Here is a 15,140-nt window from a genome sequence, read left to right as displayed (position 1 = left end):
CTAACAAGCTAATACAGATTCCTTTTATTTGCTATATTTACAATTGAAATGTATTTCATAATCAATTTCAAGTATATATCCCAGAAAATAATTTATAAAAAGAATGAGACATGGGGTATCCAAATGCAAGTCAGTGTACAAACCTGTAGTTCAGTAAGAACTGTCTTATGCCTCTTGTTACATTCAATCTTTTCCACTCTTGTTTTCAATTCTGCCAAAGTCTTATCAAACACAGCACACTGTAGTGCACACAACTTTTCTTCTAGTAACCACTGTATAACCTAAAGAAATATAAAATCCTGTTATCCAAAAGAAGGCATTTCAGCCAACTGCAAATAGTATTCTTAAGTAAAATTCTGTACTTCCACATAGATAATATCTACCTCATGAGAGTAATTTATAACAAAAGCAAACTTTCCATGGGGTGAAATTTTGAAATTTTTCTAAAATTTATTATTTATGTATTTATTTATTTGAAAGAGTTACAGAGAGAAAAGGATAAATAAATCTCCCATCTGCTGGTTCATTCCCCAGATGGCCACGGCTGGGCCAGACCAAAGCCAGGAGCTTCATCTGGGTCTCCCATGTGGGTATAGGGCCCAAACACTTGGGCCACCTTCTGCTGCTTTCCCAAGCACATTAGAAGGGAGCTGGATCAGATGTGGAGCAACCAGGACTTGAACTGGTACCTGTATAGGATGCTAGCACGCAGACAGCAGCTTAACCTGCTGTACCACAGCGCTGGCCTCGAAATTTTGAAAATAATGTGAAGTCCTCACAATACCCCCTTTGCAAGCTTAACCCACTTAAAACCAGTTAAAAGAAAGGACCAGTTTTTAAATTTTATAATCTGTTACAGATCAGTATTTTAGATATATTACTACAATGTCAAATTCCTATAGAACATTTCTAAATGCCTATCAAATTTTCCAATGTGGTGCACAGGTAAGCTGCTACTTGCAAGGCTGGCATGATTTATCAGAGTGCTGGTTCAAATCCCTGCTGCTCCACATCTGATCCAGCTTCTTGCTAAGTACTTGGGATCCTGTTACTCATGTGGGAGACCAGGACAGAGTTCCTGGTTACTGGTTTTGGCCTGGCCCAGACCTGACTGTTCTGACCATTTGGGGAGTGAACCAGCAGACAGAAGATCTCTCTCTCTCTCTCTCTTCTCTCTCTCTCCCTCTCTCTGCCTTCCAAACAAAGAAATCTTTTTAAAATTTTCCATTTTATTCATTATGGTCCCACAACAAACAGGACCCTGGAATGTAAACCATACACTCTCAGTACACCTAAAGTTTTCAAAATTCTTTCAAGTATGTACCTTCAAAAATCTAGTAACTCCAGAAGAAAAACTGGCAAATATTATTACCATATGCCAAAGAAAAAGAAACTGGTAGGAAAAAAATGCCACTTTTTTACTGACTCACTATACCTTTTCCAAAAAAGTAAAAATACTTGTACTATCTCTTGGCAGAAAAGCCTTGGCCCAAAACTCTGCTTTTTATAATATAATCATTAAGTTTGAGAATACAAGATCTTGCAAAAACTTAACACCCAAGTTTCATATTCCTCTCTACAAAAGGCATGTTATGTTTGTTAACACACTTTCAAAAATTGCCTATATAAAATACTGAGTATTTCCATTTTCTCTATCTTTAGTTTAATAGGTTTGAGGCTTTCAAAGTTTGTACTTTACATATTCCTTTTCCCTAGTCCTTTTAAGGCCCTGCCCTTCAATTTTAATATCAATACCAAAGTATACATACAACATTTTGAATATATGAAATTACAACCATGAAATCAGTTTATCATAAAGATTAAAATGTTAATAGATAATACTGTTTCCTTTTTACTATAAGAAAAAGTCTAATACATGAACAAAAAAGAAAAGCTAAAAAATTACATTCACTTGTTAATAAAGCAAATAAAGAATTCATCATATCTCCCTCCCATTTTGATAATCACTACCATTTCTTTTAAAAAATTATGTAACCAAGAGAATCAGAAGAAATTTAAAAATTAAATTATCACAGAAAATAATAGACTTTATAAGCTCAATTACTTTTCTTCAAGTTTTCTTTCCATAAGAAAACAGGTATGTCAATAAAATACAGAATACTGTAATGTCAACAACCTAGAAAAATAAAGACATTGGCGCTTTTTATTCAATATGGTCTTTAACTCATAATCTACAATACCTTTTGAAGCTTCTGGTTAATGTCTCCTTTGGTTGTAATCTTTACTTGAAATTCTGCCTCATATTCTTCTTCCACATATCGGCGGCGTTTGGACTGTACATTGTCCATGTCCTCTGATTTAGAACGTTTTCTTCTGGAAAATTCATCTGAGAACAAAAATCATGATGTTCAGCTGGGCATTTTTATTATAGGCCTTTAAATACCTGTTCTCCATCTTTGGTACAATACTACTTCTATCACAATAGCATTCTCAAGCAATTTTATGAATTGTTTTTGAGATCAGAAAAGTAGGTATATAGTTTAGCTTTAAACTTGAAATGACTTTTTAATATGCTAAATAAGATTTTTCTAATAGCTAAGCAAAGTATACTGAGAGCACAGAACATTTTTTTCCTTAAAATTTTCCTATTAAAATGGAGAATTGCCTAGCAATTGTGTCATGCACAAGGTAGCTGAAATTATCTCACATTCATTCTTTTGCTACATTTCATAATGTACATGTAACGTCTGACAAAATATTAATTTTCATGTCAGATTCTAACTTTGCATATTAAGCTATTTAATTTTTAATCCTCAATATGGAAAAATTCTTAATTAGCAGACTCAGGAAAATAGCATAATATTTATAATATAGCCCAATAAATTTCAAATATATAAACATAATAAAAGTATAATCATTACAAAAGTACATCTGATAAAGCTTAGACTCAAAGATCTTCACTGAGAAAACTGCTTTCGAAATACATCATTCATGAGGTCAAATTATCTGATTATTGTAAGTATCTAAAACACTGAAAAATGGTCTATGTGATCAAACCTTTCCGTGTCCTTCTCATTCTATACTTTCATCAATGTGCCTATTTTTTAAACACAGTTCTTTTCTACCACTTCTCTCATAATCATAACATACATAAATGCAGAGCAGCGTAACAACAAGACTTACAGAATCCAGGGTTCCTGACTCCTAAGTCCAATGCTCTTTCTGTAAACTCAACATACTTTGGTCTGACCATTTCCCCTTCCCATGAAACTTAAGAGCCTTACATAGACTACTACACATATTTCCATTCACATATTACCAGCACAGATAAAATCCTGTAGTTCCATTCTCTAAATTTAAATCTAAGACAATTTCTTGGGTCAAAAACTCGGTGCAGCAGTTTATGTTGCTGTTTGGAATGCTGCATCCCATTTTGCAGTGCCCGGTTAAAGAGCTTGCTACTCTGCTTCTGATTCAGCCTCCTGCTTATGTGTACCCTAAGCGGCAACAACGATGGCTCAAGTACTTGGGTCCCTACCAACTATATGGAAGACCTGGATTGAGGTTTGGTTTCTTGATTTTGGCCTGGCCCAGCTTTAGCTGTTGTGGGGATATAGGGAGTGAGCCAGTGGATGGAAGAATCCCTATCTTTCTGCCTTTTAAGTAAAATGAAAATAAATTCAAAAAAATGTTTTTAATAAAGTCTGTTTCTTTAAAAAAAAATCTCATAAAAACCAAGTACCCTAGTAAAGCTTAAGCCAAATCTTTCCTGTAAAACAATGAAAACATATTCATAAATAACACAGAATTATATAATTAATACTCCCCAAATGATTTAATTATAGATTATTTAAATTGCAAAATTTTAGAATGATCGGAAAGGTAGAAAAGTATACTTGATGGCCTTAAAGAAAAAAAAAAAAGAACATGTTATTATTTTCCAAACTAGTTCAAGTTTGTTGGTACATGCATACTTTTCTCAGGTCTTTCATCTTCTTCATTTATCACTTGTTCTTCTTCCTCTTCAGGTTTACTGTCCTTTTCATTACTTTCTACTTCTGCTGCAACAATAATGCAAAAGAAAATCTTACTTCCATTAGAATTTGTATCAACTCAGTAATTTACATTATTGGTAATTATCAAGTTACCAGACTAAGCTTTCATGAAATCAGAGTTCCAAAATGTGTCATTTTAGGAATAAAATGGGAGAATAAACTGGTAGAAATAAATGACCAAGTCTACTTTCAACGTTTCTGCAATTCATAATAAACTCAACATGGAAAAAATAATTCACAGTATCAGTTAGAAAACAAAGGATCTTAGTAATTTTCTATCACAAATAAGATTAATGAAATGTAAAAACAACTACTGTAAGGATATAGATTCCTTTACATTTAATTATTAAAACTAAAATTGTGGCTGTGATAATTACAAAAAATTACCAACTACTGGCAAATTCAAAATGTTTTGACCAAAGAGGTTGAACCATTAAATAATTTTAATGGTTATAGGATAGTTCATAAATGAGAATGCAAAAGCTATCCTAAACATAATGAAAGTTTCACTTAAAAATCATACCCAGTTTGATAACAATGCTAACAACTGAGATGGGTAGCTAACATACGTTATCTCATGGCTGCAGTATAATCCTATCCTGTAAGTAGTACTTTTTGCCATCATATAGACAAGGGAAGAAAGGCTAAGTAAATTTCACATACACATATAAAAATAAAGAGTGCTATCAAAAAATATTGCCAAAAATGTCCATGTATTTATATTAAAACAAGTAAAATCCAAGTATCAGAAATGTCCTTTGGTCAATCTACAGAAGTACTCAGAAAGCTGATGGAAAAAATGGAATTTATTTTGGTACTGGGGAAAAAAAAAACAACCTGAAATCCAGGCATAGTTCTTTCCCTAATACACATTTTCCATATAATATAAAAACATTGTTTTTGCATAAAATAAACTCATACTTTTAATTCTGTTTCTGCATGAAATTTCTAAAAACATACCACATGTCTCTTCAATTAACTTAATCATTAAATGGGTCATAACATGGCTATAATAAGTCACTAAAATATTTGAACTTCTACTTGTTTTCCCCTTATATCACTACAACTGGCTCCCGGTGACGCCAATAAAGCATGCTATATTTCATCACATTCTGTAACTCTTATTAAATAAGCAATCACAAGGCATGAAGCACTACATAATCATTTTAATATGACATTTCTTCTCCAAACATCACAGTTTTTACACACTAGCTCTAAAGGCAGAAGTCAAGTTTAAAGGTAAAAATAGGCAGAGACCATCAGGACCATTGATGAATCTACCAAGTTCTACAAATATTTTATTCACTCTAAGATAAAACAATAAAGCCAACATTTTACATAAATAGTACTAATATTGTCTTTGAACTTTCAATCTGTTAATGATTTCATCTCTCAATCCTAAATTTTAATAGAATGAATGAATGCTTTTGCTTTCTTGTAGACAGATCAGAAACTCCCAACATATTTCTTTCTCTAAATATTTTTCTGAATCTCCCCCAGTTTTAATACTCAGGGTTGGTAACTCATGTGTCTCCTAGTCCCAGAGTTTAGAGCCACAAAGTAATTCCATTGCTTGAGACAAAGCACAAAATTTGCCAAGCCTCCAATTCTGCTAACTGTAGCCAGAGAACCCAGAGGAAAGCAGAATAAGTTGGCCAGGTTTGTTGTGTCTCTTTTAAGCATATTATTCCCCTGTCTTCTTACAGGTATGTAAGGATTTGCTTCATTTTACTCAAAAGCTGTCTCCCCTTGCCTAATTCCCTAGAAGATATGACTGGATTCCTAATACTTAAAACACTCATTCGGATTTCAGAATTGACTCATAGAATTAAACTTTATGCTAGACTTTTATGTAATAGAAAAAACTTGGGATAAGAAAAATAGAGAATCTGAGAATAGACATGCTTAAACCTAGAATAATAATCAAAGGCCACTGTACACAGACAATTTTATATATACATGTAATTTCAGGTAGTTCATAAAACTTCTGAAACTCATCTAAATACATTACTTGGGAATATCTTTTTAGCATCTGTCCTTATTCAGATAAATTTCTGCTATAATTCTTCATCACAAGTTGATAAATTCTCATAGTTCGGTGTACAGTATTCCTTGGTATCAAATCTTATAATTGTGGTAACCTTAAAAACTTTTGAGAAATATCATAGAAAAATTAGTTGTTTAATATCTATCTGACAATTATTAGCTTTAGTAAGATTTCATTGAGTAAAGACAGAAACCTGGTTTGTAAAGGATTAAAAGAATTTATACTGGGGCACTTAGTTTCCCATTTTCAGAACCATACCTCAGATAATTTTATTCTAAGGAAAACACAGACAACAATCATTGTCAGAGGATGGCAAACTTCTTTATCTAAATGGGAAAAAAATATTTTTAATTTGCAGGCCACACAGACTCCAGCATAAGTATTTAATTCTCTCCTTGTGGCAGGAATCAGCAATAAATAGGTAATAAGTAAATAAATGGCCTGGGTATGTTCCAACAAAATTTTATTCTCAAAACCAGATGAGGCCCACATGCCATATCTCACAATCCCCTATGTTACATTACTGGCCTCATGAGAATATTTAAAACAAAACAAGAAGTTTCTACAAATTAGAGATAGTGGGAACTTTGCCATCAGAAAAATGGGAAAGGAAATGAACAGGTAATTCACAAAGAAATATAAAAAGTCAATAAACATACAATTCTCAAAGTCATAAAGATGTACCAGAAAATTTTTCCAGAAAATATCTGGTTAATAATGTAACTCTTCCAGAAGTTTTTCAGTTTTATTTAAGCAATACAAGTTGCAAACAATATCTCCTACTAAAATTTTAATACTCCCATTTAAAGCAAAACTGTGGCACGGGTTGGGGGGGTTACATTTAGTAATTTTCTCCCATTCTTTCCCTCCCATTCTTTCTGAAACCCAAATGTGACTTTCCACTCCAACCACTGATCAAAATTGCCCCTGTCAAAGTCCCCAGTGATCTCCAGATTATAAAATATTTTCTTCCCCCTACTTGAACACATAGCAGCATTTGACATCTGTTAAAATGAATGTTTCTGTTGCTCATTACTCATCCCACCACCCCTCAACCTTTAAACATTGGAATGCCAAAATCTCAGTTCTTGAATCTTCTTTTTTAGCCATTTATACTCATTGTGAGGTGATCTCATCTTCTCACTTGACTTCAACTAATGTCTATATGCTAGTCACTCCTAAATTTTCCTATATAGTCTGTGACATTCACAGATGCATGCAAATTGTGAGAAAAGAGTTATTTGAGGCTGGCGCCGCGGCTCAATAGGCTAATCCTCCACCTGCGGCGCCTAGAACATCGGGTCCTAGTCCCAGTCGGGGCGCCGGATTCTGTCCCAGTTGCCCCTCTTCCAGGACAGCTCTCTGCTGTGGCCCGGGAGTGCAGTGAAAGATGGCCCAAGTGCTTGGGACCCGCACCTGCATGGGAGACCAGGAGAAGCACCTGGCTCTTGGCTTCGGATCAGCGCAGTGCGCTGGCCGCAGCGTGCCTGCCGCAGCGGCCATTGGAGGGTGAACCAACGGCAAAAGGAAGACCTTTCTCTCTGTCTCTCTAGCTCTCTCTCACTGTCCACTCTGCCTGTCAAAAAAAAGAGTTACTTGAAACTAATCTCCTATACTCCTGTGTCCAAACCCTGCCTTTAGTCTTCCTCAATTCTGAAAAGAAAGATTTGCAAAACCAGACTGTAGGGCTAAGAGACTCCAGAAAGGAAAATACATAAGAAATAGATAAATATAAATGCATTGAAATGATAAACACATCAACATAATAGTGAAGGCAAATTATCAGCAAATTTTAGTTGACTAAGTTTTTTTTTTTAACTTTTATTTAATGAATATAAATTTCCAAAGTACAGCTTATGGATTACAATGGCTTCTCCCCCATTAACGTCCCGCCCACCCACAACTCTCCCCTTTCCCACTCCCTCTCCCCTTCCATTCACATCAAGATTCATTTTCGATTCTCTTTATATACAGAAGATCAGTTTAGCATACATTAAGTAAAGATTTCTGGTTGACTAAGTTGTGTCAATTCAATCATGCTGTCCTAGAGCAAAAATAGGAATAAACTCCAAATTCTTTTCCTATAAAATTATCCTCATTAGCATCATTTTATGTTCATCTTACCTTACAGACACAAAGGCAAGGGGGAAGGAAACAGATTTTTAAAAACTCAAAATCTATAGGAAACTATGTCAAGAATTTAATGGAAAACCCAGCCAACTCTAAAACAGATATTTCTCATAAAACTTATTGAGAAACAGTATTCTTGTTTTGCAAGGGAAGGAATTCTATCCTTTCTATTTCTCTATAAGAAGTAGAACAAGGATGGCTGGTGCCGTGGCTCAATAGGCTAATCCTCCGCCTGTGGCGACGGCACACTGGGTTCTAGTTCCGGTCGGGGCACCGGATACTGTCCTGGTTGTCCCTCTTTCAGTATGGCTCTCTGCTGTGGCCCGGGAGTGCAGTGGAGGATGGCCCAACTGCTTGGGCCCTGCACCCGCATGGGAGACCAGGAGAAGGCACCTGGCTCCTGGCTTTGGATCAGCACAGTGCACCGGCCGCAATGCACCAGCCATAGCAGCCATTTGGGGGGGTGAACCAACAGCAAAGGAAGACCTTTCTCTCTGTCTCTCTCTCTCTCTGTCTGTCTAACTCTGCCTGTCAAAAAAAATTTTTAAAAAAAAGAAAGAAATAGAACAAGGGGCAGGCATTTGCACTGAGGCTAAGAGGCTGCTTGGGAGACCCACACCCAATATCAGAATGCCTGGGTTTCAGTCCCACTTCCTCGTCCAGTTCCAGCTTCCTACTAAAGCACACCCTGGGAGATGGCATGATGGTTCAAGTATTTGTGTCTTTGCCACCCACATGGGAGACCCAGATTTAGTTCCTGGCTCCTGGCTTCTGCCTGGCCCAGCCTCAACTGTTACAGGCTTCTGGAGAGTGAACCAAGGAATGGGAGATCTTTAAAATAAAATGGAAGGGGGACATTTTTTAAAAGAAAAAGAGAGTGAAATGGAGCAAAAAAAGAAGGGAAATAGAGAACAAAGCAGTCCAAAAAGCTAGGGAGAGTCACAAGAGAGAGAGACTATTAAAAGGCCATCAAGTATGAGAACAGGTAAGACAAAGGAAAGAAAAGAGGTATCTGGGGCAGGCACTTTGGCATAGCGGATAAAGCCATTGCCTGCAGTGCTGCAGTAGAAGATGACTCAAGTGCTTGGGCCCCTTTACCTGCAAGGGAGAACAGGAAGAAGCTCCAGGCTCCTGACTTCAGATCAGTTCAGATCCAGCCATTGCAGCTACCTGGGGAGTGAACCAGTGGATGGAAGACACCTCTCTCTCTCTCTGTGCCTCTGCCTCTCTGTAACTCTGCCTTTCAAATAAATAAATAAATCTTAAAAAAAAAAGTCCTTGTATTGAACAGCAAGACCATCAATGTCATTTCATTGAGGGTGACTGGAGAAGCAGAAATCAAAATCCAATTAAAGCTGAAGAGTTAAAAAAATGAAATGGTATTAGCTTTGTTAACGTGAGAGAAACGTATCTAGAGGAATGTGTAGGTATGGAAAGCACATGGAAAGTGTGACTAATATATGCATCTCTCCTGCTGTTATTTTAACTTTCCCATAGAGAGAGAAATATTTACTTTGCTAGCCTTCTTAAACAGACAATCAATTACTACATGGTAGTATGCAACAATATGATACTATCTCAAGACCTATTAAGGTATATCAGCAATACTTTTTTAATTCATTATTTTTCTAAAATTGAAATAGTTGGTTATTTTTGATATTTTTTATTGTTTTTTGTTGCTGCTCATACACAGCATAACTGCTACATTTAGAATAAATTTGTTAAACAAATGTCTGACAGAACAGGTTTATGATGTTTTCCCATTAGTATACGATATAAATGTTAGTAGCTATAAGGAGAGCCAGGGCAAACATCAGGACTTCAGTTTATAATTCTGTGATGTGCTGATGTGAAAACTTAGTCAAGAAAAAGAAACTGCTAAAGCTAAAACTTCAGGAGGTACACAGCAACACAAGCAACAAGTAACAGATTCTGTTGCCATATAACAATAACAGAGTATACCTTAAGAACCAATGAAGGAACCATATTTAAACTCACAATATATAAAAACTCTTTCAGAGAAAGGGCAAAAGACACAAAATAAAAGTTTAGTTATCAGCTAAGAAGTGAACTCTATCACTAACCTTGCTATGCTAATAGCATACTATCAGGTTAAATGAAGGCAAGTTACCAAAAGTAAACCTAACTTTGAGTTTTCCAAGAATGCAACATGACTGGCTTACTATTCATCTGCCTACACTTAACAGTGTTTCGTTGTAACCTCCAATATCAAGATTTTGATAAAGGTAAAAATGTATAAACTCATTAAATCATAAGCTATAATTTGTTATGACTTTCTTTTCTTATACAGATTATAAAGTTTTCTAAAACCTGTCCCAATGCCACATTCTGTAAATATTAATTGAATGAGTGAGAGTTTACCCTAAATAGTTACCTGTTATGTTTTCAAAATGTAAATTTCATAACATTCTCTTCTATTTTTTCAGTGGCTCTCCAGTGCATCATAATGCTTTCACATTGTAAACAAGATCTTCCACACGTTATACTTCTCTTATACTATTATTTATTCTCTCTACAAATATGTACAGGGTGCCTACTGTGTACCAGGCACTGTTTTGGCTTCATGACAGTGGTTCAGGGTAGGGATGATACCAATTATAAATTAGATTCCGGATCTATTCTGAATATACTATCAACAAGATTCCCTAATGGTTTAGATATGGGATATGAGACACAAATATAAAGAAGGTTCTAAGTATTCTGGTCCAAGCAAGTAGGATGGAGCTGTCACTACAAGGAGTCATTAAAACCCTATGTAAACCAAAAATGAAAGGCAAGGCTTTTCCTAAATACATCTTGTACTATCACATAAAACTGCCCTCCTCTATGCTCTCAGAATACCAATTGAATATTATCACTGTATTCATAGCCTTATATTTAATGCCCTATGATGTAAATCTTATCTGCATTCTGAAGGTACTAAATGTTTATCTTCAAATCCCTGGTACCAAGCAGGGCTTGGCCAATCTCTTTCTAAAGGTTCAGTAAATGCTCTTAGAAATAAAAAGTCATCTCTTAATAAGAAAAAACCTCCAACTCCAAAAGTTGGTCTGACATACTGGGGGCAAATTCCCTCTGTATTTCCTAGAGGTGCCTCCAATTTTTTTTTTTTTTTTAGTACTTAACTAGAAAGCCCATGCTGTTTCATACTAGGAAGGTCACTCCTCTCACATCTCCCAGTGTAGCAGAATGTAATTCAAAAAGTCTGCTGAAAGTAGAATTAAGGGATAAGTTTATTTTGGTAAAAAAATTTTGAAATCCCTGCTAAATTTTTTTTTCATAGTCCACATTTCCCATGAGCTGTCTGAAGAGCCCTCATATACACGGACTTCAAATTTTTTGTGCCAAAATAAACATATATTTTAATTATATTTTCCATAAACTTTCTGAAGCACCTTTGCAGTTATAACCATCTGAGAGACTAAGGTTTCATAAAGAAATAATGTTTGAGACTGAAAATAAAGCAGGATTGTTCTCATTCTCTAGGAATAATGAAAGAGATGAGAGGAAGGTACTGAACACAAAACACAAAGTTTACATACCTCCTATATAATGTTTAAATTAACTGAAATATAACAGAGGTCTAATGAGAAAGAGGGATACAATCAAATAAGAGATTTGGGTGTAGGGAGATTACTCAAAAGAAAAGGGAAAAAGGAGCAGGCTGGATAGAATCCAGACAGCTGAGGGAAAAATGAGTCAAGAATAGATCATCAGAATTCAAGGTTTCTGGCTTTCAAAAATGGTTTCATTCCCTCAAAAGAGAATATTAAAGATGTTACAGGGAACATTAACAGAAATATGATTTGTTACACTACTAACAAACTAGCAGGGTTTCTACTCTAAGTTATCTGTTCACTAAGTGACATCAAGAAAAAACAACTGTTAGGACTCTTACAATGTACTGATCTACACTGCTGTCTTACTGCTATGTTGATCTACCTTATCTCTGTTTCTAGACTATAATACCCCTTACGGGCAAGGTTCATTTTTTCTACTTATTTTATCACTCTTCTCAGCACATAACACAGTGCTGCTCAGAGTATAAGTACTCTGTAATTCTCAATTCTAGGAAGTTAACAGAGCCTTCAATACAGTCACCACCATTCTCAGCTTTCTTGCAACTAAAGGCAATTTAAAACTTAGCCCAAATGGTTTTAAACAGTTCATTAAAATTAAGAATAATCTTTAGAATGTAAATAATCTACTAACCTGGAGAGCATGTTTCATTTTGTGATATAACTTCAGATTCATCTTTTTCACCTGAAATATCTTCCTCATCAGAGAGGACCAAAAAGGCTTCTTTTGGTAAACTCTCACTACTTTCTTGTTTGGATGGGGAACCAAAAGAAGCTTCCATTTTCTCTTCCAAATCTGGATTTGCCTCATCAATTGGAAGGAGAGACGTTTTGGAAAAGCAGGTAAGTTCATCCTCAGCAGGTGCAAGCTTTTCCAAAATAGGAATGATTTCATCTGTCTCCATAGAATCTGTATTTTCTAAGATATTCTCATTTTTGTCATTTTTTATAACATTTTCACTAATAGTTTCTATAAGGTCTGCAGAATTTTCATCTTCATTCTTTTCACTTTGGTCAATTTCCATACTGCTAGATATGGTCTCTTCTCCAAGAGCAAGCTCTGTAAAAGGACCTTCCTCTACCTTCTTTTCATTTTCAGGAGGTAGATTTGAACAAATCACTGTGTCATCTGTTTCTACAGTTTCTTCATTAGCATCACTATTACTATCAGCTTTATTTTTCTCATCAATTGAGTCCTTATTCTGAATTTGGTCTAACTTTTCATCATCCTCATTTTTTTCAAGAAAATCATCTTTATTGCTGCTTGGCTTTGCATTGTCTGTTTCAGGAAATGGTTCACAATCTGGTACAGAGCTTGGATCCAAGTTGGAATCAAGGGCTGATTCAGGAGTTAGTTCATTAGAGGTCAATTCACTAGATACAGGGTCACCAGAAGCTGGGTCACCTAAGGCCAATTCACCCTTGGCCAGTTCACCGGAGGCCAAGTCACCCTTGGCCAGGTCACTTGAGACCAGGTCACCAGAGGCCAGGTCACCAGAGGTCAGTTCATCAGAGGCAGGTTTACTAGAAGCTGGATCACCACAAGATGCTGGATCACCACAAGAAGCTGGATCACCGGAGGCTGGCTCACCAGAGGCCAGTTTGTCAGGGACTGGCTCCCCAGAGTCCGGTTCAACAGAGACTGGTTTACCTGGCTCACCAGAGATGGGATCACCAGAGGCGGGATCACCACAGGAGAGATCACCAGAAGCAGTTTCACCACAGGAAGGATCACCAGGGGTGGACTCGCCAGAGGTGGACTCGCCAGAAGCTGGATCGCCAGGAGTCAGATCAGCAGAAGCTGGATCATGAGACGCTAGCTCAGCGGTCAGTTTAGAGGCTGGTTCAGAGGTTGCATTACTAGGAGACAAGAGTTCACAATTTAAATCATCGTCCTGCTTGTTTTTTACATTAACATTTAGATTACACGGTGTTTCTTTCCATTCTGTTTTACTTTCTTCAGGGTCAAAACAAGTATCTTCAATGCCATTCACTTCTTCCTTGTCTTTAATATAATCTGTGTTTTCCAAAGGCGAGGTTGGGTCTAAATCTCCATTTTCATGGTTGCCGTTTAACAGCTTGACATCAGTTTTCAACAGTTCTTCTTTGACCTTGTAGACTGCTTCAAGCTGTTGACGATCACTCACTCTCATGGTTTTACGAGCCTTAAAGACTTTTTTCTGAGGTTCTTCTATACCATCCATTTTGAACCTTTAAAAAAAGAAGAAAAGTTTAAAAAGAATATCTGCTTAATTATAGACTTAATGCAAACTGATCTTATAAGAGGAGCAAGCAGTACACTTTATGTAATTTTGAAACTTTAATCCAGAGGTGGAAGTGGTAGATTTGGTCTCAAAATGGACAGCCACAATCCAAAGGCACCAGAGCTGTTAAGGAAACCATGACTTATTCTTTGTTGGAGGTAGATGCCACAATGTGTGCTAGACCACACAAGACTGATGAGTGTGTAATGGAACCAAAGAGAGCTGTTTCTAGAGAAGATTCTGTAAAAGCCTGGTTCCCATCTAACACTGAAGAAATTTTTGTTGGTGGCATTGAAGAAAATATAGACTAATATAACTTGAGAGACTACTTTGAAAAGTATAGCAAGACTGAAACCACAGAAGTTATGAAAAATAGAATACAAAAAATAGAGAATTTTTCTATCTCTTGATGATGGTACTTAAATGTTCAGAAATATCATGCTATTAACTGGCATGGTTATGAAGTGAAAAGGTCATTTCTAAACAAAATATGTGTTAGAGCACAGAATTCACAGAATTGGGTCTGGCAACTTCATGCGAGAAACTTTGGAGGTGGTGAAGGTACTTTTGGCTATGGTGGAAACCTGGTGGAAGAGGCGGCTATGTGGTAGAGGTAATGGCAGCAGAAGCAGTTATGGAGGAGGTGCTAGTGGATGCAATGACTTGGAGGTGATGATGACAACTACAGAAGTGGTCCTGGTTAGAGCAGGAGAGGATACCATAGTTGTGTGAACCAGGATATGGAAAAACCAAGGTGGCTGATATGGAAACCAAAGAGGTCAGTATGGAAATGGAAAAGAATATGATGATTAGGATGAAGGAGAAAATTTCAATGGTGGTAATTACAGTGGTGGCAGAAACAATGATTTTGGAAATTACAATGCACAACAAATTTTACAAATTACAAATGGACCCACTGAAAGGGGGCAGTTTTGGTAGAATCGGATATGGCAGCACGAGGTTCTAAAAACAGTAGAAAAGGTTTGCCATTCTTAGCAGGAGACAGAGTGAGGAGTTGTCAGGAAAGCTGCAGGTTAGTTTGAGACATGCATCCCCCACATGCAGTAGAGGAACTGTGAAAATC

At 36.4% G+C, this 15,140-nt stretch overlaps 1 protein-coding gene across 24 annotated transcripts in view; it reads right to left on the bottom strand.

Annotated features, from left to right (window-relative positions):
* The window catches only part of ATF7IP (activating transcription factor 7 interacting protein), a 135,936-nt gene that overhangs the window by 71,955 nt on the left and 48,841 nt on the right, over positions 1-15,140 (bottom strand). For 12 of the 24 annotated variants that reach the window (XM_070049417.2, XM_089304624.1, XM_070049418.2 and 9 more), the window contains 4 exons: positions 12,427-14,003; positions 3,936-4,019; positions 2,202-2,347; positions 144-281 (listed from right to left, as the gene is read on the bottom strand). In XM_070049417.2, the coding sequence (XP_069905518.2) occupies positions 144-281; positions 2,202-2,347; positions 3,936-4,019; positions 12,427-13,996 (1,938 nt within the window). In that variant the 5' untranslated portion in view covers positions 13,997-14,003. Of the gene's footprint in view, positions 1-143; positions 282-2,201; positions 2,348-3,935; positions 4,023-12,426; positions 14,004-15,140 lie in introns of all 24 variants that reach the window. The other 12 variants (XM_089304623.1, XM_051850275.3, XM_070049405.2 and 9 more) reach the window with 2 other exon arrangements.

This window comes from Oryctolagus cuniculus, chromosome 9 (assembly GCF_051225735.1).
Source record: "Oryctolagus cuniculus isolate XC-2025 breed Fujian yellow rabbit chromosome 9, ASM5122573v1, whole genome shotgun sequence".
NCBI lineage: Eukaryota > Metazoa > Chordata > Mammalia > Lagomorpha > Leporidae > Oryctolagus > Oryctolagus cuniculus.
The sequence above is the reverse complement of the archived record's forward strand: the minus strand, read 5'-3'. Positions and strand labels throughout refer to the sequence as shown.